The following is a 20,269-nucleotide window of genomic DNA, read 5'->3' as shown; positions in this document are numbered from 1 at the left end:
AATTGTAATTGATAATTCGCTCAGAGATCCAGAAATATTTGATAAATATCCAAAATAATAAAGGAGCCTGAAATAAAATTAACAAAATCGTTGCAGAGACTAAGAACAAATTTTATGCTGACATTCGAATAATATACTGGAAGTAAAAGTATTTTAACATATTCAAGTCAAAAGAAACACTTTTTCCTCTACCATGTGTTCCGAATCTGCTCGGTTTAAAAGATACAGGGTGTTGAAAAACTATAAAAAAATTATTTTCAGTTCTATACCACACGAATGAAGATGAATTTCGGAATATAGTTTTTCATTTATTTGATGAATCTTTCTCGAGCACAAGGTCTCACCCACGTCTTCCAGTTTTCTCATTATGGCCATTAAAAAATTAAAAAGGTATCTGTGAAATTTGAAAAACTGGGAATTGGCGGAATACAACTGTGTTTAAAAGATCCATAGATGTGTAGTGCCATAGATTAAGCTAGTTATTCTGAAGGTAATTTTGTTTTTCCAGGTGTGGCACAGTTCATTATGGAAACTCAAAATGGCTATATCTTTTTATCAGGGCCGAATCAGAAAAAATGGTTTGAGAAAAAAGTGTTTCTTTTGACGTCTAGAATCTACTTTTAGAATATTTGTACGAATCAAAGAGTGAATCTGTACATACATGGCTATTTATACGATTCGTTGAACTGAGTCCTCATCAATTTCTGGTTTAATTGGCGGACGAGTGTATGGAATAAAAAGAGAACGATAATACAAAGCAAACGCCCGCAACAATTCGAAGGAAACTTCACTCTTCGATCAATTCTTTGAAAATGGAAACGGTATTATCTAAACGTTTTTCAACAGGAAATCTTTTCATCGAATAAGGAGCAAACAACAATCCGGAAAAAATACAGAATCCTTTTCTTCTTCCCTGATTCACGAGTCGACCGGATCGCTTCATCCTTAAGCGCATTTATCCTGGAATTGCGCCAAGGACCCCGACAAAAGCCAGATCCTGGAAAGGACATCTGAGATATTTCAGTCACTGCCCTAGAAGGTCGAGCGTTCATAATTTTTGGCGGAAGGAAAATTTGCAAGTTTCGCTGAATATTCATGCTTTCCAATGAGTTTATCCCATTAGGGACTTAGGGTTTGGGATATACAGGGTATCATTTAACCTGTGTGTGGTGGATCAGCTTCAATTAGAATTCCATGTCAACTGAAACTTCCTCTTTTAGTTTTGCTTAGTGTTTCGAGTAATATCAGCGTTAGCATTTACTATTTTGAATAACATTCTTATGATAACCCATTTTGAGAAATTTGCAGCGTTTAGGAACAAAAATTTGACATAAATGACATGAAAGCGTTGTAAAGAGATCCCATAAGTTTTTAAAAATCATCCACTGCTGTGATACAGTAGGATTGGGCTGTTAATTTCACTTTCATCTGAAGGATGATGTCAACTTTTTGTGATTAGTGCTTTCCTCATGGAAAATCTATCAGCTTCTTCATTCGTCAAGCTCAAGTACCTAAGGCAACTTGCATCAACTCAACCAGAATTCATAATTTGACCAATTATTAAACTATCTGGAAAAAATAAGTTTTCAAATCGAAATAAGTATTTGATTCTTTTTTTAATTGAAAAATTTGATTAGAACGAAATTAAACATTGAATTATTTCTCAGTTTTACAAGAATTTAGTCTCAGCCAAGAAAAAATCTTTCGATCATTCCAAAAAACTCGAATAGTCTTTGTATTATTCATTTGTGGTGCTGCAAATATTCCTCTTTCATATGAAATTATCACAAAAACAACTATAGGCTAACAAAATATACACGAGGCTTTTCAAAAAGAACAAGTTTGCACTAATTCGAGAAAGTATGAAATAAAAAATTAAAATTTTCGATTTGTTAATACATAATACAAATAAAGGTCAAAAGTTTTATCTGGTAAAAAGTTAAGAAACAAATCAATTAAAGTGTTTTGGGAATAAAGAAGCAAAATTCAATGAATCCTGCATTGAATCACCTGAAGATGTAACCTTATCGGTTTTATTTCAATTAAAAAATAAAAAATAAATAGATATCTATATGGACGAATAGTTTTCGATTTCCTGAAACCATTTAAAAGGGGGAATTATTGTCGATTCTTCCAACTCAGAATCGCTTGTAGATGATGAAAGAGTACAGCAACATTTTATTCAAAATTTTATCTGCTACTTTGTAGGAAAATATTCGAGCAAAACAATTTTCACTTTGAATGAGTTTCGCAACTTTACTTGCTGAGGATGCTTTGGTCAAAGGTCGGTTTTACTAACCTTTCTTTATTATGAAATCAAATTGTTAACTTAATGAATTCAAATTTTCAATTTTGTAAGTTTACTGATTCACTTCACGGGTGATTGGAGTTCTTGAAGAATGCATGTTTTCAAAAACACTCTTAGAGTGTATGTCATTGACCGCAAAATATGACGTGCGTTCAAAAAAATTCGTCGTCAAGTAGTCTGTGGAATTTTGGAGGTGTATATTCAGTGCTTGAAAGTGACACTTAGCTTCTTCAATAACATTTTGTAATAATCTTTTGAATTTCATATTTTCACTGTTCGAATAATGTGATGGTACAAGCTGAGTGATACGTTTCGATACAAAATATCAACCTTCAAAATTACACAGCCTACTTGACGGCGAATTGTTTTAAACTTCAAACTCACGTTATAAAAAGTAAAAAATTGGATTCCATAATTTTTACCACCGCAACCCTATTAAAAAAGAAGGGTAGTTAAAAAATCCTATGAATCACCAATTCCTTAGCAAGAAAGAGTCTCAAGTATCTTTCACCCCTAGTTTGAAAAACTTCTTAGTTACACAGGGCGCTCCATAAACATTGCCAACAAAATCAAAATAATAATCTCTGAGCTATTTGGTGTCCTAAAGTTTTGTAGGCCTTTTTCCGTGAATGCTTCGATCCCAGGTTACAGGGGGTTGCATGTTTCCAGATAAATAATGAATTCTTCGATATTTTCAAAAAATCTTGAGATTTTTAACACAGCTATTCTAGCCGCAGGTGGCCATTTTGAAGAATTCTTAAATTATGGCTTTTTGATGTAATAAAATTTATTGTGCGATCGCTCTACTCGGTTTTAAATTTTTTAGTGGAAAGTGGTAAATTGATTTTTGTTTGTCCTAAATTGAATACCTACCATGTGTAGAGATTAATCAAATTTTTAAAAAAGGCACTGGCGTATCACTGTTTTGTTCAAAAATATGAAGATCAAGGCCAGTTCGCACGCCACTGTAGTTGCTGAAGACAAGGTATTCGTAATGAGGTGTTTTTTATACCTTATCCAGTTCAAATATCCCAAGCCATTTAGAAAATATCGGGTAGTTCGTTATTCGTTCGGAATATATTCAACGATTTGTATCTTGAAAACGAAGCATTTCCAGACAAAGACCTTAAAGCCCTTTCCGATTACAATTAACTCAGAGGACAATACCCAGAATTTGTTCGAGCATTTTTCTACAAAATTGGAACTACCGCAGTTATGAATTTTGTGCTCACTTTGTATATTTTTATAATTAAAACAAATTGGTCCAAAAATATTAAGTTAGGGAATGAAAAAAAATTTCGAATAGGATGGAGCAAGTGTTCACTGGGATCGAAAAGTTCTAGTAGCAAGTGTACTCAAAACTCTCAACTTGACCTCATCCAAATCTCGTTATGAAAATTTTTACTCCCAACCCTCTTAATTGAAAGAAACAGTCAATAAAACTTGATCCCTTACTCGAAATATCCCAATCAAAAATAAATCTCCCCCACGAAAATCCAAACTTAAAAAATCCATCGCAGCCTCCCGAAGGACCAAACTTTTCCCATTAAAAAAGCGGACAAATCTGGGCGCAATCAGGACATATATTTACCTCGGAAAATTTTCAAATTATCCATCTAGCACACCTGGGGGAACACTCAACACAGAACCGAACCTTCATCGGAATTTCACTGCGAACAACTTTTTGATCGCGTTTTTCTGATTGGGAAGCACTCGCGAATCACTGGATGCTACGGAACTGATGTGAAAAGCGCAAAAAGAGAAGGCCGCGACCTCTGGCGGGATTTCCACGAAACCGGGATGCGCATGCGCATACGGAGGGGGTGGTTTCCCGAAGAAGAGACGAGATGAACAAGGGAACCGGATTTAGAGGAACGTCGAACAAGGAGGGTACACATGGCAGGCAGAAGATTTTAAGGTTACTTCGATTTATTTTCGAAAGCTAATAAAAGAATCAGTATCGATAGTGAGAATTGATATTGTTGGCTGCCTCTAAACATATAATAATAAATGAACAATCTCACATTTGAATTCCGTGAATTATTTTGAACACGAAAATATTTCATTGATGCTCATTTTAAATTAGGAAATGTCCATACGACACACCCCTAATTATATTTTGACAAGGTCTTCAATTCAAAGAGACGATTTCGTTTACTGTAAAGAATATAAAGATAGAAGGATTGCCCTTTTTCTCTTTTCGAAATTCTCATTCTGGGAGTAATCTTCTTACTGAATAGAATTGAACCTGATAAGAAGAACTAATTTCATTTGGAACGTTAATTCAATGTGCCCCAGCCACAAAACCGATGATATATTGGATCTAGGAGAAAGAAAGTTAAAAATTCTCAACAATCTGACGATTTCCTCGTAATTATTGATAATGAACAATTCGTATCTCCACCTCAAATTGATTTATGGGCTCTCTGACAGGGCAGTGAGTGTGTCCAACTTATCCTTCATCTCATATTTTGCAGACAGAGGGAAAGAAAATCTCTCGGATGGTGTTTCATTAGGAACCTATAGAGTTCCGATGTCTTTTACGGGTGCTAATCAAGGCTGGAAATAGTTTTTTAGGAGTTTCTGAAAGTTGCTAAGAGCTTTCCGAGCCGAAGAATAGTTACAAGGAAACTTTTGATAGAGCAATACGCCTTCATCTAATGTCTTATTCCAAGAAGAAGTCGATATTGAAACTTGTTATACAAGGTGATTCAGTGGTAAATGGGCGAAACCTAAGGGTAGATAGAGGACACTGAGGTGAGTCAGAGAGAAATGAACAGATGTGTATTTGGATTAATCTGTGATAATTTCGAGTAATTTTAGGTACTACTGAAAACGATAACATTTCTTTATTAGATATCAGTCCCCTGCTTCCGTAGTATTTCCTGTTTGTGACCCAGAAATATCAATTAAATTCAGATGAGGGACACTGTAACCCCCTTTGAAATCTAGAATCTGATCTTGAAGCAGCATACGAGGATGTATTGATATCTAGTTAGCCTAGACCATTTCCATGCATAAAAAAAATATTGCGTTACCATACCAACGAATAATAACTCATTAGAAGTGTCAGTGTAAAGTTTAAGGTCAAAAAAGTAAACCAGAGTTACGCAATAATTTAAAAGAAAGAAGATGTCCACCGAAATTGTGAAAATCGAAAAATTGTAGTATCATCATCAAGTACCTGCATTTAAAAGGGTTAAGAGGTAAGAAGATTTACGAAGATATGCTTAATACTCTTGGTGATCAATGTCCTTCGTATGCGACCGTGAAAAATTGGACTGCAAGCTTCAAAAGAGGTAAATTTTCCATTGAAGATGATGACCGATCGGGAAGGCCAGTTTCAGTGTTAGTCCCCGAAAATTTCGATGCAGTTCATGACATGATTTTATCAGACCGTCGAATTGGGCTAAAACGGATATCTGAAGCACTGAATATTTCATAAGAACGCGTTCATCAAATAGTTCACGTCAATTTAGACATTAGAAAAATTGCTGCAAAATGGATCCCAAAATGTTTGAAGGTTGACCAAAAGAGTGCAGGGGTAGAAGCATCGCGTTCGATCTGTGCTCGATTTGAAAACGATGTAGACTTCTCAAACCGAATTGTTACTATGGATTAGACTAGAGTACATTTTTACGATCCAGAAACAAAGCAATAATCGATAGAATTGGGACACTCTGGTTCTCCAAGACCAAAAGAAGTTTCGTGTCCAAAAATCTGCTAGAAAAGTTCTTACTTTAGTTTTTTTGGGATTGCCATGGAGTGATCATGATTGATTTTTTGGATAATTGTAGAACAATAACCGGGGATTACTATTCGACATTTCTGACTACTCTACGGGAAAAAAATAAAGGGAAAAAAAGCGGAAAGCTATCCAAACGTGTTATGTTTTTGCAGAACAACGCCCCTGCACACAAATCTCATGTTGCCTTGCAAAAAATTCGAGATTTAGGGTTTCAATTACTAGAACACCCCCCCTTATTCACCAGATTTGGCTCCATCCGACTATCATCTCTTTCTTCAACTGAAAAAAAGTTTAAAAGGTCGTAAATTTTCTTCCAACGAGAAAGTAGTAATAGAAGCTGTGGAGGTCTAGTTTGCAGAGCAAGAAGAAACATTTTTTTTGAAAGGTCTAGAGACGTTGCAGGTTCGCTGTAATAACTGTATCCAATTAAGAGGAGAATATGTTGAGTGATAAAATAGTTTGACATTGAAATTTTGATTGGTTCTCTAGTAGGCTAATTTTTCAATATATCCTCATAGCAGTATGACGTACCGTGCTTGCTCTGTACCATTACCACAAAATCATCAGCATATCTGCAGATTTTGGAAGCTGCATCCGAAAGTGTTCATAATGGGGATAGACAATCCTCTAGTGTGTCTGTTAGGCAGGTCAAATCCTTCTGCTACTACAACTATACCTACAACGTACTTCGAACAAATAATCCAAGATTCAGACAACCTAGAAAGGGATCTTGAAAAGCAAAACCAACTTGATATTCATCGTTCATCAGAGATATGTTTTATTCAAATAATTCTCCAAAATTTATGACCGGAATACACTTGTAAAACTCTTTCAAATCTTCGCATTCCTTGACTGGTTTCATCTTGTCCAAACAACCGTCAGACTGGCTCCTCTGCTCGTCTGTCCACCCGAAATCGTCATAGCTTTCCTGCATCATCTCCTTGACCAAAACACCATTTTCATCGAATGCTCCTTCGCTCTCGTATCTGCATTTCATGAAACACAACATGTTGTCCGTTATCTGGTCGGATCTGAAAGTCTTCACATCTTCCATCTTCACGTCAGCTTCCTCGATGCACTTGTTCATAATTTTCATTTCTTCTTCGCTTGAACCGGCGTTAACCTGTAATTGGTCTTAATGTTAGCTCACCAGTGTCAAGAGAGGCTGTACTACCCCGGTCAGAAGAGTATATGAGGAGGTGAATAACCAATTTGAAAAATTTCGGTTTTTGTTTACAAGGATTTTCAAATTCAGGGGGACAACTTCTTAGATCAAAGCCTTAACCTTATTGCCTCAACCCCTATATTTTGAATGAGGCAGATGGGTTGAGTGAGATCTCATTTAGATGGCCTTTCTATCCTTAATTCAGGAGATTTACTTTTTTTTCACTGAATTCACAGGATTTTCAAAAATTTATGTTTAAATTTTGAACAACATTGATTTTACCTTCAAGTAGGCTGTGTAAATCAATTGAATTTTCATTCATTTTTTCTGCAATTTTGATGATGAATCTGCTATACTGGTTATTCGTTCTTTTAATGAATAAACTATTTTTACATTAATTGGTAATGAAAGAAACAAACAGAAGTTGATATTTTTATGTCTGGTGTATGGCAGTGAACGATTTTATTCGCAAGCATATAATAAATTAGTGAATATTTTATTGATTCACATAGCATGATCAGATAAGAGAAATGACCGATTGTGTGCAAAATTTGAATTTGAATGTCACAAAAGCGAATGGTTTGAATGGAAAAAATGAAATATTTCGATCTCAGAATAGAAATGTCTTTCAAATGAAGTATCACTTACTCCCCTGTTCAAAATATTGGGGTTGTAACTGGTAACACTAAGGTTCAAAAGTTCTTTAAAATTCCTACTTTCAGACTACGCTATGAATTGACTATTGAATGTTCACACAACTTGTTAATTTTGTATTCATTCTACTTTTAGGTGGAAAAACACATTGAAAACTGGCGAAAGTTTGAAATGAACACTTAAATTTCAACTAATATCAGAAAAAAAAAACTTTGGAATGCCTTCCAGGCTTATTGAATTCTTCTAAACAAATAAGAAGAATCAGAAAAAACCTGTGTCAGTTGCTAGTTGGTATAAACAAAGAATGGTGATTTGCACAGTTGGAAAAAGAAATGGAAAAAAAGTGAAAATAACATAACATTATGAAATGGAGATATTGGAAAATTTAATAATTAATTAAAAGGATCGTCTTCCTGTCGTTGCCCTTCGTCAAATCGTCGAAAAATCCTGATGAATTACAACTTCCCGAAACACGACTTAGGACACTTTTATCTGCCTTATCCCCAGATGGTTCAAGTAAAAAAAAAATCATATTGATCTGTAAGTGCCAGTGTTAAATAAGATAGAGTAAAATTTCATTAAGCAGTCTCGAGAATTCCTGTGTACAAGAATAAATCAACTCGATAAACAAGGTGATAGATATTTCTCAAAAAAAGAAAAAAAAATTATGCAGAACTTAATTTATCATCAAGATTTGGGGAATAACTTTTTGGAGTCTTCATATCTTCATATCTTCATAAAGATATGTTCAACAACTTCGGAATGATTTTAAAACTTTTAAGCTCCATATGCCAACAAATGAATGAAAAAAGATTTGAAATAGATTTTTAAAATAGCACTCTTTTCATTGAAAAAAATTAGGATTATTGTATCGAATCATGTGAACAATGCCGAAAAAAAAATGATTACCAAAAATTGTATTACACAATTGAAATCAGTTTTGTTTTCATCAGAAATATTTTGACTTCATTGAAACCTAAATTTCCGTAATAAGAATTGAAAGGTGAAACTTTGAAAAGGTTGTCGAATATACTAATTTAATTACAAAGGCTACTGAAACACAGAAGTACAAGGATTTTTGTCATTCTTCCTCAAATGACGGGAACATAATGAAATATTTTGCTTACATGGTGCGTACAAACAAACAAAACCAAAAACAGTAACGTTTGAACTGATTTTACTAGAAACATCATGATCACATTCCTTGTCACCGTATTCAAATGAAGAAATGACAATTTCGCTCAATTTTTATACCTTGTGCTCCTCAACAAAGAGGTGAGAATAATTGCCACAATTAGGGTCATTATAGGGTACAATTTAATATGCAGAGGAAATTGTTGAATTGTATTATAATGAGTTGGCATGGGAGCTATATAAATAAAGGCAATTTCACCTTGTAAATAAGCACTTAGATGTAATCCGATCATGTTTTTTTTTTCATATTTGTGGATATCATGTTTGCCTACTTATTCCGGAAAAACATGTTATGTAATGAACACAACAACTTTTAATTGTTCTCTTTATAATCGATCTAGAGTTTCGATGAGATTTACGGAAGGAAACTAGCTAGTAACTATAGTTGACCCGGTGAGTCGTAGAGGGCGTATTTCAGAACGTTTTCCTCCAGCCCTTAAGGGAGCAGGGGTAGAGGAAAATCAATACAACATCATTCCAATGTATAAACACAAGCTATGAGTGTTTTGTCGGGATTGTCCAAGTTCTAAACGGGTTTTGATGGAAATTCATTGAAATATTTCGAATCGGTGAAGTTCTAGTGGTGAGTAGGTATGTAAAAAACCAAGAGATGTCAGAATCAAATTGAGAATTTTAACAGAGTGAGTACGAGTATCCTTTTTCTTACAGCACATAAAGTAATTTCATCAAATGGAGCAATCATCATGTGACATCGCCAACAAAAAATTCCCTCCAGATCACCTCAGGATCTTCGTGCATCAGGGGGATGTTACTAAAGACCTGATAACGACAAGAGATAAAATCAAACACCTTCTGTTCGCCTTCAGCTCCATTGAGAATATATCCGAGGATTTCTTGGGTTCTCTTCCAGACGTTGAGAACCTGGTTCTGAACGGGAACCAGAAATTTCCCAAATTAACCAAATGTTTCTTTCAGAAATTCCCCAAATTGACCCTTGTTTACGTGCATAACAACGAAGATTTAGAAATAGACAAAGACGCTCTAACAGATTTGGACAAATTGAAGATACTTTCTGTGCAGGGTTTGAAATATCAGGAATTGAACGAGGATGTCTTCAAGGGACTTAACAATCTGAAGAGGCTGTCCGTGGTCAAATGTGATATCTCCAACATAGAGCGGAATACTTTCAAGCACAAAGAGAACCTGGAAGAGATCAATCTCGCATCAAATAACTTGACTGGCTTCGAACCCGGAACCTTCGAAGGTTTGGACAAGCTTAAAGAGCTATCTTTACAAAACAATAAACTGGGGAACATAGACTGGACCCAGTTCAACACACTGCCTTCTCTTGAGTACCTTGATCTGTGTGATAACCAGATGACGAAGTTCGATGTGGCCAAAATGAAAGAAATGTTTCCCAAAATCCAAAAAATAAATATTATGAGCAACTGTTTCACAGAGGAGGAACTGGAGGTTATAGAGAACGAACTCATGGGTTTGGGGATAAAGATTGAATAAGGCATTGTATTCGATGTTATAATTTTGTCAATAAATCTCTTACGTTCGATTGGTCTTTCACTTTATCAGGGTCCTATTTGAAAATAGGATAAGAAACAAATCATTCAGGTGCATATAAAAAAATTTCCTAGAATGAGCGAAGGATATCAATTCTATATCTATTCAGAATTTCCAAAATCATTCATACATAAATTTTCATTCATGTGCCTATAACATTTTTTCTATAAAATAACCTAATTTTTGAAGATAACTAAAAATTCTTTCGAATCGAAAGAATATTGATTAGCTTTAGCTATAGACATATTAATAACTAATGAAACTATGGGTTCAACTTCCCCTGATTATTCTCAGGAATTTTAGGGAACAATGAGAATTACATTATTGTAACGATAAATAGTGAAAAAGCGAAATGATCAATTACGTATAGTTGGTTTTCAGATTCTAAGAAATAGATTACTTTGAGGTGTATTCACTACCGAAGGTTTTTTATAATTGCCAAAAATACGCACTGTTCGAATTAAAAAGGTATTGAAATGAGGAGTTATTGAATGATTTTTGAAATTTGATATATAAATCAAGCAGATATAGATCGATTTCGAACTAAATTTCAGAAAATGGGCCATTCTACCAACAATACTCGAGAATAAGTTGATACTTTATACGATATTAAGATTTATATTAACAACTCATCAAAACCGGCGCCTTCACCAATTTGCAACCCAATCTTTTAAACTTTGGCGTTGATTTTTATATATATTTTATGTGAATTTTCACTGGAAATGTAGTGACATTGAATATACCAATAATGATGTATCAGAAAAAATACTCAAATTACTATTTCTCATATTGTGAGCCTCGTAGGATGATAAAAACTAGTGAAAAACCGACATTCATCAACCATTCTCTGAATTTCTCCGAAACTATAGAACGTAATTCGAGAAAAACTAGCAACGTTAATAAAGAAATAGATCGACGACTCTATCCATTCAAAAAAAATGTACATGTGAAGTTTCAGTAAACTGAAATTCCTCGAAAGATTAGGTGATAGTTCATGTGAAGCTTGGGTTAATACGGAATCATAAATTTAATCGGAATATTCGAAGTTTTCAAAATGATGCTATTCACTGAGCAAATTTTCACAACACAATATAAGGTTTTTTCGATTTTTGTGAACCACTTATGAAAAAATTAATGGAATGAAAAGTTTTCAATTTCATCTCTTATGCCTTTGGAAATACGAAATGGGAGGTTGTGAATATATAACGTCAGTTTATCATTTTGAATCAATAGTTATCGTGATGGATCAATTGTTTCAGGAAATATTCCATTTTTCTCATGTGAAAAGTAAACTAGCGCATCCGCCAGACAATTCAATTTAATATCCATGTACAACTCATTCATTGAATTTTTTCTGGTAAACTCGTCATCTTTATTCGTTCAATATCATGAAACACACTTTTGAAGAGCTGAGTGGAAACAGATCAACCTCTCATCTCGTATTCACAATGGATGGTAAGATGAAATAGGATTATTCAGATGCCAATAATTTTTTCAGAAGTGTTACAAAAAAACTACCACATTATTTGAGATTTGTCAAACGTTTTATGCGTAGCGGAATGATTTTTCACTTTTGAGAACTAGATGATATTGATTTTTACCAAGCTGAGGTGTTTTTTTATGACTAAAAAGAAGTTTTTACAATTCGAATGAAAAAGATGGCGACTATTGGGAAGATTTTCCAAATTTTATGTAATAATTAAGCAGATATCTAGCGATTGAGAAAATAATTTCATTCAATGAGAATTTCCCCTAAATCTTCCAACAAATGAATCACCAAATCACATTATAATTCTGAAAATATTACCATTTATATTAACAAAGTATAAAGAGGCCGGCTCCTTCACCAATTTGCAACCCGATATTTTAAACTTTGTAGTCTGTTTTTATATATTAGTTCTGAAAATTTCTTGTGAATATTGATGCTGTTGGTACAAGCAAACAATGATGTATCAGAAAAAATACTCAAATTGCGATGCAGCACGCTCTGGGTGTCGTAGAAAAATAAAATATGATGAAAAACCGACCTTCGACAACCATTCGTTGAATTTCTCCAGAATTCTACAATACTCATTGAAAAGCGATGGCTTTGTGAATAGAAGGAAAGATTGACTTCCTTTTTCATTCAAGAAAATTCAAGTGGAAGGTATTATTAAATCGTGAATTTCTAAAATATGTCGAAAAAGTTAAACAGATGTTTTTGCACCCCTGAATCATAAAGGGATGAGGAATGTCTGAAGTTTCTAAGATGATTCAATTGACTGAGGAAATTGTTTCACTAATATCAAAGAATTTCAACATTTTCTTGAATCTTTCATGAAAGAGTTTTTAAAAGAAAATTTTTTAATTTCACCATTTTGACGTCTGGAAATACCTGATAGGAAGTTATTTCCTCTTGTTGATGACTAGATAACGTCAGTTCATGATTTCAAATCGATTAATGTCACGATTCATCTTCTGTTTCGAAGAATATGGCTTTTTTTCTTTTCAATAACGAACCAACGCATTCGCCAATTTATTTGAAAATCGACGTACTCCCAATATACGTATTATAACAAAATGGATTGAAACAAAAACGAACTAACGAATCTATCGATTCTCAGAATTATTCATGGAAGTGATTAATATTTGTGGATTTATGCTTGAACAACTGAAAAATTCTTATATTTCAAATTCTATTACAGCGTCATCTAGAGGAGGAGTGAAGAACATTAAAGGCAGCATTCTCAATACAATATAGAAAACTGTTCACGATTCCTTCAAGTTCAGCAGTGAGTCGACAGATAGCACTGCAATAGAATTTCAATGATTTACATTTAAGAAATAGTTTAATTTCAAAAGCGCCCTTCTGCCATATTGTATGCTGAAATTGATTTCAGATTCCGAATAAGCAACTTCGAAATAATCAGAAATACCTACTTCATTTCAATATCGGAAACTATGTCTTTCTATTTTAATCAAAAATAACCAGGGCAAATAGGATATTATTTGAGCAGAGAACTATCTCCCATAGGCTTTCTAATTGGGAATTAAAGATATGTCGAGTTCGTTTTTGTTTCAAATTTTTTTTTTTTTAATAACGTGTAATGGATATACGTTTACATTGAATTAGATTGGCGGATGCGCTGGTTTGTTATTGAAAAGAAAAAAAAGCAATATTCTTCGAAACCGAAGATGAATCGTGAAATTTATTAATTTGAGATATTAAACTAACGTTATTTACTCTTCAACAAGAGGAAATAACTTTCCATTAGGCATTTCCAAAGGTTGAAGTGGTGAAATTGAAAAATTTGCTTTCGAACATCTTTTTAAGGAAATATTCAGAAAAATGATGAAATTCGTTGAAACTAGTGAAACAATTTTATCAGTGTATTGCACCGAATTGGAAACTTCAAACATTCCTTATCCCTTCATGATTCAGAGGTGCAAAAACGTGTATTGAATTTTTTCTCCATAATATAGAAATTTACGATTTATTGATACTTTCTACTTGAATTTTTTGAGCGGGAAAAGGTAGTCAATCTTTTCCTCTATCTATATACGGATCTTCTCGTCATCAGTATTTTATAATTCTGGAGAAATTCAACGAATGGTTTTCGAATGTCGGTTTTTCACCAGGTTTTATTTTTTTGCAACACCCAGAACTTGCTGAATGGCAATTTGAGTAATTTTTTCGATACATCATTCCTTGATTGTATCAACAGCATCAATCTCCACAAGAAATTTCCAAAATTAATATATAAAAACCCACTACAAAGTTTGAAAGATTGGGTTGCAAATTGGTGAAGGAGCCGGTCTTTTTTTGTACCGCGTTCAATAAATCGTTATATTTTCGAAATTATAATGTGATTTGTTGATTTCTTTGTTGGAAAAGTTTGGAAAAATGCTCATTATATGAAATTATTTTCTCAATCGTTAGATATCTGCTTAATTTATACATAAAATATAAATATCTACCAAATACTCCTCAAGTCGCATTTTTTTTTCATGCGAATAGTTGAAAACTTCTCATTAGACATGAAAATACTTCTCCTTAGTAAAAATCCATATCATCTAGTTCTCAAAAGTGAAAAATCAATTCCCTACTTATATTTTTCAGCAAAAAAAAGTATTTTCAATATTCGAATGAAACTCTGAAGATCTCTCTGGAAAAAATACCTGTAAAAATTCAGCTTCCTGTATTGAAGAAGTAAAAACTCGTTGTTTCAAAGTGTTTCTCTGATAGATTGGTATGAGTAATAATAAAATTGACTTTCAGTCTTCCTCTCTTCGAAGTAGATCATGGCTTTAATATTAGTTCCAACAAATTTCATCCTTTCATAGTAGTTAGAAGTTAGTAGCTATAATCCTGATCATGGTTGTCTAAAATCTCAAAAATCCCTAGAAAGCTTCGGAATATGAGTGTATCAGATGGAAATTCGATGAGGAATCCAAAAAACACCAAAAATATGATAATTTATTCGGCATTCCATTTGCAAAAGTCACTGCGTATATCGCAACCATATTATATTTGAAACAGTTATGGACTACAATGCAATGTATTTTTTTTCCCTTTTCCTTTTTTTCAATAATGATATTTCTATCGAGAAGAGACTAAAATTATCATTTCCAGAATGTATCTGTTATACATTATGAATACCACAAAATCATTAGTCTTATCGTCCCATGATCTCACGATGTGGCAAAAAATTTGGATGTTTAGAGCAATTATATAGAAAACAGTGAAACTGTACCCATCATCCAGTGCGATAGTTGTAATGAGGTGATGGTCAAATGATTTCATGGGTTCGAGATGTTCTTCAAAGAGTTTCTTTTGACATTTATACTTCTGATTAATATATATTTTTGTGAATCAGTAAGGATCTTTGATAAGCATTTACAAATTCTTTGAGAGTTATCACACGAAAATCATAGATATTATTCTAATGAATTTATTGATTGAAATATTTCATACTAAATTTTCAGGTGGGTTTGAAAAATAGTGTGGAAATGCAAAATGTCCATGTTTGTCCTGAAAATGATAAACTGAAAGAGCCAGTGTCGAACCTGAAATTCACGAAAATCAACAAAACACATTCGGCACTAACTATGGATTATTCATACGCAAAAGATATTGACGATAAAACAGGGGTGAGTATTGAATTGTTCATCGAGTTTTTTCGTAATATTCTTCCTTCAGCCAGAGTCATTACAATGTAAATTATTCTAAGAAGATGTATGGCAAACAGGACTGACCTTTGCACCACAGGTGTCCTAGGCAGGAATTTTCCTTGCGCCCACCTATATATTTTTCCAAATGAGAAAACATTGAATATATGTTTATATGTGTTACGAGGGACATCAATAATATAATAGAAATATGGCAGGTTAATTACCTAGTGACATATGGTGAAAAATCTGTGGACTTTTACCACATATTGTAGTAAAGTCTCAATCAAACAATAAGTTTCGAGAAAATTGAAATTCTGCCTTCAAAAAAGTTATTTACATTTGAAAATTGACCTGTGAAAAAATGCCTCAAATGAAATTCATTGCATAATAAATACTCAATGGTTTACCTGAAAATTTAAGTTAGCGTAGATTCGGGTGACTTGGGACGATTGTTGAATTCAACTTGTCATATTTTCAAAACGGTGACCTATCTGAAAAAGAGGTTCGAATACGCTTCATGACTCAGACATTGATTAGGTTATATGCCATAATTCAGAATTCGGATATAAATTTTGAAAAAAATAAAATATACTTGTCCCAAGTCACCCACCGATTTGGGAGGCTTGGGACACAAGTTAAAATCTTTTGATTTCTCAACTCTCAAATAAAATAGGTGACTTTAGACGGTGTATAGTTTTGGAAATTCAGAATTTGTGATAATAAAGTTGAAATTCGGTAAGGAAATCAAATGATAAACCCCTTTTACATCGAAAGTAAATGTATTGCAATTCAAATGTTTTCGACAAATTTAGGAAAAGTGATTCATACAGGACCCGAAATCAATTTTTTCTGTACCCTCTACATACGTTGTCCCTGACGGAAAGAAATTGTACATATATGTGCCTAAAACTATATAACAAACTACCATCCAAAATACGTCAAATTGATAACTTCAAATGTTTTCGAAAAGAGGTCTACAGCCTATTGTTACGACTAGAGCCATACACTGTTAGTGAATTCCTGGAGAGTAACATTGAATGTTGATCTTCTCTGTTTTTGTTTATTTTTTTCCTGTATGACGTTTCCCATCTTCATTGTTTTGTAAACAATTATTATTGGTGAATAAAGATATTCTATTCTATTCTATTCTATTCTATTCTATTCAAATGAAAGAAACTAAACAGAGAACTTTGATATCTTTCATTCTTGGTTGATTCCTTTGTAGAAATAACGTAAATAATAATATCCTGCAAAAAATCGCCATATTTCCTGCTGTATCTATTCGGCATTGTCCCAAGTCACCCTATGAAACATAAACAACAAAATAAATGAATGAGATCCGTGTTGCCGTTTGATTTGTAAACAACCTTGTTTCATGACATATCTAATATCCCAATATCCCACGTATCCAGAAAAAAAAATTACACATGCACAAAGTGAAACACATGTAAACGACACTAGAAAGTATAAGGGCTATGAAAAAACGCTTTTAATCTCCTTAATTCGTTAATTTTTCCTGTCAATTCAAACGCTTTGGTCACGGCAAACTCAACAGAAATTAATGGTTAAACTGACTGAAAAGACGCTACACAATCTTAAAAGTTGGTCCCTTCACTCATAAAGGGTAAGAAACAAAGAAATCTGCAAGGGGGCTAATTGTCCCAAGTCACCTGAATCTACCGGTACTTTTCGCACTTTCCTTGGCAAGCTTTACATGTCCCCCAAAGGGCGCTACTAGCAGCAAAATCTATGAAAATGTGAAATCCAAAAAACAAATTGCAAGGATTCCTTTGTGATCTGTAGTATACTACAGTCTTTCAGTCAATTTTATCGTTAATCCTACCAATCTATCAGAAAAACTTCTTACTTCCCCAATACAGGAAGCTGAATTTTTACAGGTGTTTTGTTTCAGAGACATCTTTTCTAGAGCTTCATTCAAATATTGAGAATACTTTTGTTTGCAGTATACCGTGAAGTTGGAACGTTGGTCTGATGGTGGATGGGTAGAGTGGCCTTTTTTACCTAAGCAGAAAAATATGTGCAAATCGATGATGAAACTTTTTCCTAGTATTTGGTTGGAAGCAAATAAAGACACCAACATAACACATCCAGATAAATGTCCAATACCTGCAGTAAGTGAGATCAACGACCTGAAGGAAGAAAGATTTTTTGATCTAACGTGCTACCTTCACTCATGCATATTTACTTCGAACTAACCGAAATCAGAACCTCGAGATCATATTTGTCATTGTTATTCCAATGGTACTAAGCTTATTAAGTCAATATAATCGATATCGAATTGTTATTTGCAGGGGCGTTATCATATGGAGAATCACATATTCGATTTCACTGGATTATATGCACCAATAAGGCTTGGAAAATTCAGATTGACCATTAAAGTCACCGACGATGAAAACAAGGATTTGCTTTACTGCCTCATCCTTGAAGTAACTGTCGAACAAAGGGTAAATGGAGTTTAAATGATCATGGAAAATAAATTTTTCTGAAAGAAGGAGACTGTTTTTTACAATAAGCCCATGCAATATAAACTTTCTCAAAGTAGATTTCTTGTTGCAATAAACTGCTGAAATAACAAAGGTTCACAAGAAAAATGAATTCATTACATGTTGTTTTCGGATGTGAAATATGTATCTTTTTCTCAAAATTGAACCATTTATCACAGGGTGTTCACTAAAAATGCAGGAAGAATGGATAGATTCAATTTTATCACAACTGATTCTTGGGATCGTTGAATAATTTTTTGTCGAAGACCACTGTGTCCAATTTATGATTGTCTGATTCCATGTTGAATTCTTGGCGCCATCGAAGTGACATCGCATAATATTCCAATAAATATTTCCCTAGTAAACAATATTAAGTTCGGAATTCTGTCTGAGGTGTTCCGCATTGGTTGTGTTGATGTTTGAGTTCTTGGAAATATCCGTTAAAGTGTCTCTTGGAATTCGAGGATTTTTCATGCATTTAAAATCGAGAACGAAGAGTGAACAAGTTGAATAGCTGACGAAACACACAATGGAAATATTTTTGAAAAATACAAACACAGACATTATCAGGAAATATATTTCTTCACAACAAATATGTAAACACATAACCAAAAAATTAGAGTAAAGCGAGTAAAGCGAAATATCTTTATTCTAATGACAACAGAATATTCTAATGCATATTTTTTTTAATTGGGCCCAGTTGATTTGATACCCCCTTGAAATTTAAAACTGTCATTTTTGAAGAGAATATCTGAGGATTAAAATGTCAATGGAGCATTAAATTTTAACGGTATTTCCTACAACTGTTCGATAGTCAACTTACCATGAGATCAAAATGAAACAATTTCAGCCAAATATCTCTAGTTTGATGATACGAAGGACATAACCTTGTGAGGATAAGTCCCAGGATAACCCACAGCTCTATCTCAAAATTTTTCCTTTTTCATAAAATTTCATTCAACCATAAAAGTTCAAGAAATTCGTATGTTCGTGTTCAAAAATTCTAATCCAACAGAAGCTACAATTTTCGTGAATGTGTCAATAGAAAATTAACAAATTATGGTTGTTTACCAATTAAATGAACAGTTTGAATTTTTTACTTTTCACCAGACCTCAGGAACAACAAACTTCAAACAAGAACCTTCTGGGTCCTAAGTCAATTTAAATTCAAATTAATGCAAATTACATAATTGTGTGAAGATGTTCTCCGGATTGATTGCTACATCCGCATCCAATAAAAGTTATCTAGCTTCTCTACATAATAAGACGAGACTTAAACGATTTACAGTATATGGCTGTAATGAAATATTGCGGAAGCTCTTAGACATGTAAATAAATTTATCAAGAAGCCTTGAACTTAGCAGCCCTGTTTCCGGTTATCTGATTTATTGCTCTCATGTAAATACAATAAACGAGATTTATTAGACAATGAACTGAATGCTACTCCACAGCCTACACGTGGATTTGCACGAAGATGAAAAATCCGGAAGTTTAGTAACCTTGCCTTCTACTTTCAATGATTGAAGCATAATGAAAGTTCCAATGATATATTTTTGGATGATTTTTTAGATCACCGATGCAGCTACATACCTGTAAGGTAAGAATAAGTAAACATTTATTGTGGCCTTCAACGACTCAAGTTCAACCCAATTCTGTTGGGTGCTTCTGAGTCGATATACTCAAGGTTTCAATGAATCCCAAGAAGAATGGAAAAAATACTGACCCTTGTAGTTGGATCTGAATCATTTTGTAATCAAACTGGTGCTAGGGACTCCTGAACAAACTGATTGAGGATTGTATAGTGTGTCTTTAAGAGATTTTTTTTTAAGAATTGCCATGACTGTCTATGGTGGTTTTGGTGGCAGTCGACTTTATATAAAATTGTTAGTTTTTGATATCTAGAATTCACCAGACTAGAAGAATAGTAGGTAGGTACGTAAAGGATCTCATTTTATCATTGGCTTATAAGTAAGTATACGTATTCTCTTCATGTTGATGTCTAAAAATCA

General features: G+C 33.6%; 4 protein-coding genes across 6 annotated transcripts in view; 2 read left to right on the top strand and 2 right to left on the bottom strand.

The window, feature by feature from the left end:
* The window catches only part of LOC123320795 (cyclic nucleotide-gated cation channel beta-1-like), a 119,951-nt gene extending 115,916 nt beyond the window's left edge, over positions 1-4,035 (bottom strand). For both annotated transcript variants that reach the window (XM_044908230.1, XM_044908231.1), the window contains exon 1: positions 3,900-4,035. The gene's annotated coding sequence lies outside the window, so the exon portion shown is untranslated. The remainder of the gene's footprint in view (positions 1-3,899) is intronic.
* A 2,775-nt stretch (positions 4,036-6,810) lies between these two features.
* LOC123320195 lies at positions 6,811-9,149 on the bottom strand. Its single transcript, XM_044907398.1, has 2 exons — positions 9,003-9,149; positions 6,811-7,179 (listed from the first exon to the last, which is right to left on the bottom strand). The coding sequence occupies exons 1-2, from the start codon at positions 9,066-9,068 to the stop codon at positions 6,835-6,837; spliced, it is 411 nt and encodes a 136-aa protein (XP_044763333.1). The 5' UTR covers positions 9,069-9,149; the 3' UTR covers positions 6,811-6,834.
* A 197-nt stretch (positions 9,150-9,346) lies between these two features.
* Positions 9,347-10,597, top strand: LOC123320198 (P-granule-associated novel protein 1-like). 2 transcript variants are annotated; one of them, XM_044907403.1, is made up of 2 exons: positions 9,347-9,652; positions 9,739-10,597. In XM_044907403.1, exon 2 carries the CDS (start codon positions 9,760-9,762, stop codon positions 10,546-10,548), a length of 789 nt encoding a protein of 262 aa, XP_044763338.1. In that variant the 5' UTR covers positions 9,347-9,652; positions 9,739-9,759; the 3' UTR covers positions 10,549-10,597. The 2 variants fall into 2 exon arrangements, with proteins under 2 accessions (XP_044763338.1, XP_044763337.1); XM_044907402.1 differs by having other exon boundaries at positions 9,350-9,660.
* A 4,743-nt stretch (positions 10,598-15,340) lies between these two features.
* On the top strand, positions 15,341-18,236 carry LOC123321106. The gene is made up of 4 exons (XM_044908608.1): positions 15,341-15,460; positions 15,571-15,735; positions 17,721-17,888; positions 18,069-18,236. Exons 1-4 carry the CDS (start codon positions 15,398-15,400, stop codon positions 18,234-18,236), a joined length of 564 nt encoding a protein of 187 aa, XP_044764543.1. The 5' UTR covers positions 15,341-15,397.
* Positions 18,237-20,269: the final 2,033 nt, after the last annotated feature.

The sequence above is a fragment of the Coccinella septempunctata genome, chromosome 9, assembly GCF_907165205.1.
Source record: "Coccinella septempunctata chromosome 9, icCocSept1.1, whole genome shotgun sequence".
NCBI classification, from domain to species: domain Eukaryota; kingdom Metazoa; phylum Arthropoda; class Insecta; order Coleoptera; family Coccinellidae; genus Coccinella; species Coccinella septempunctata.
This window is presented reverse-complemented; position numbering and strand designations above follow the sequence as displayed.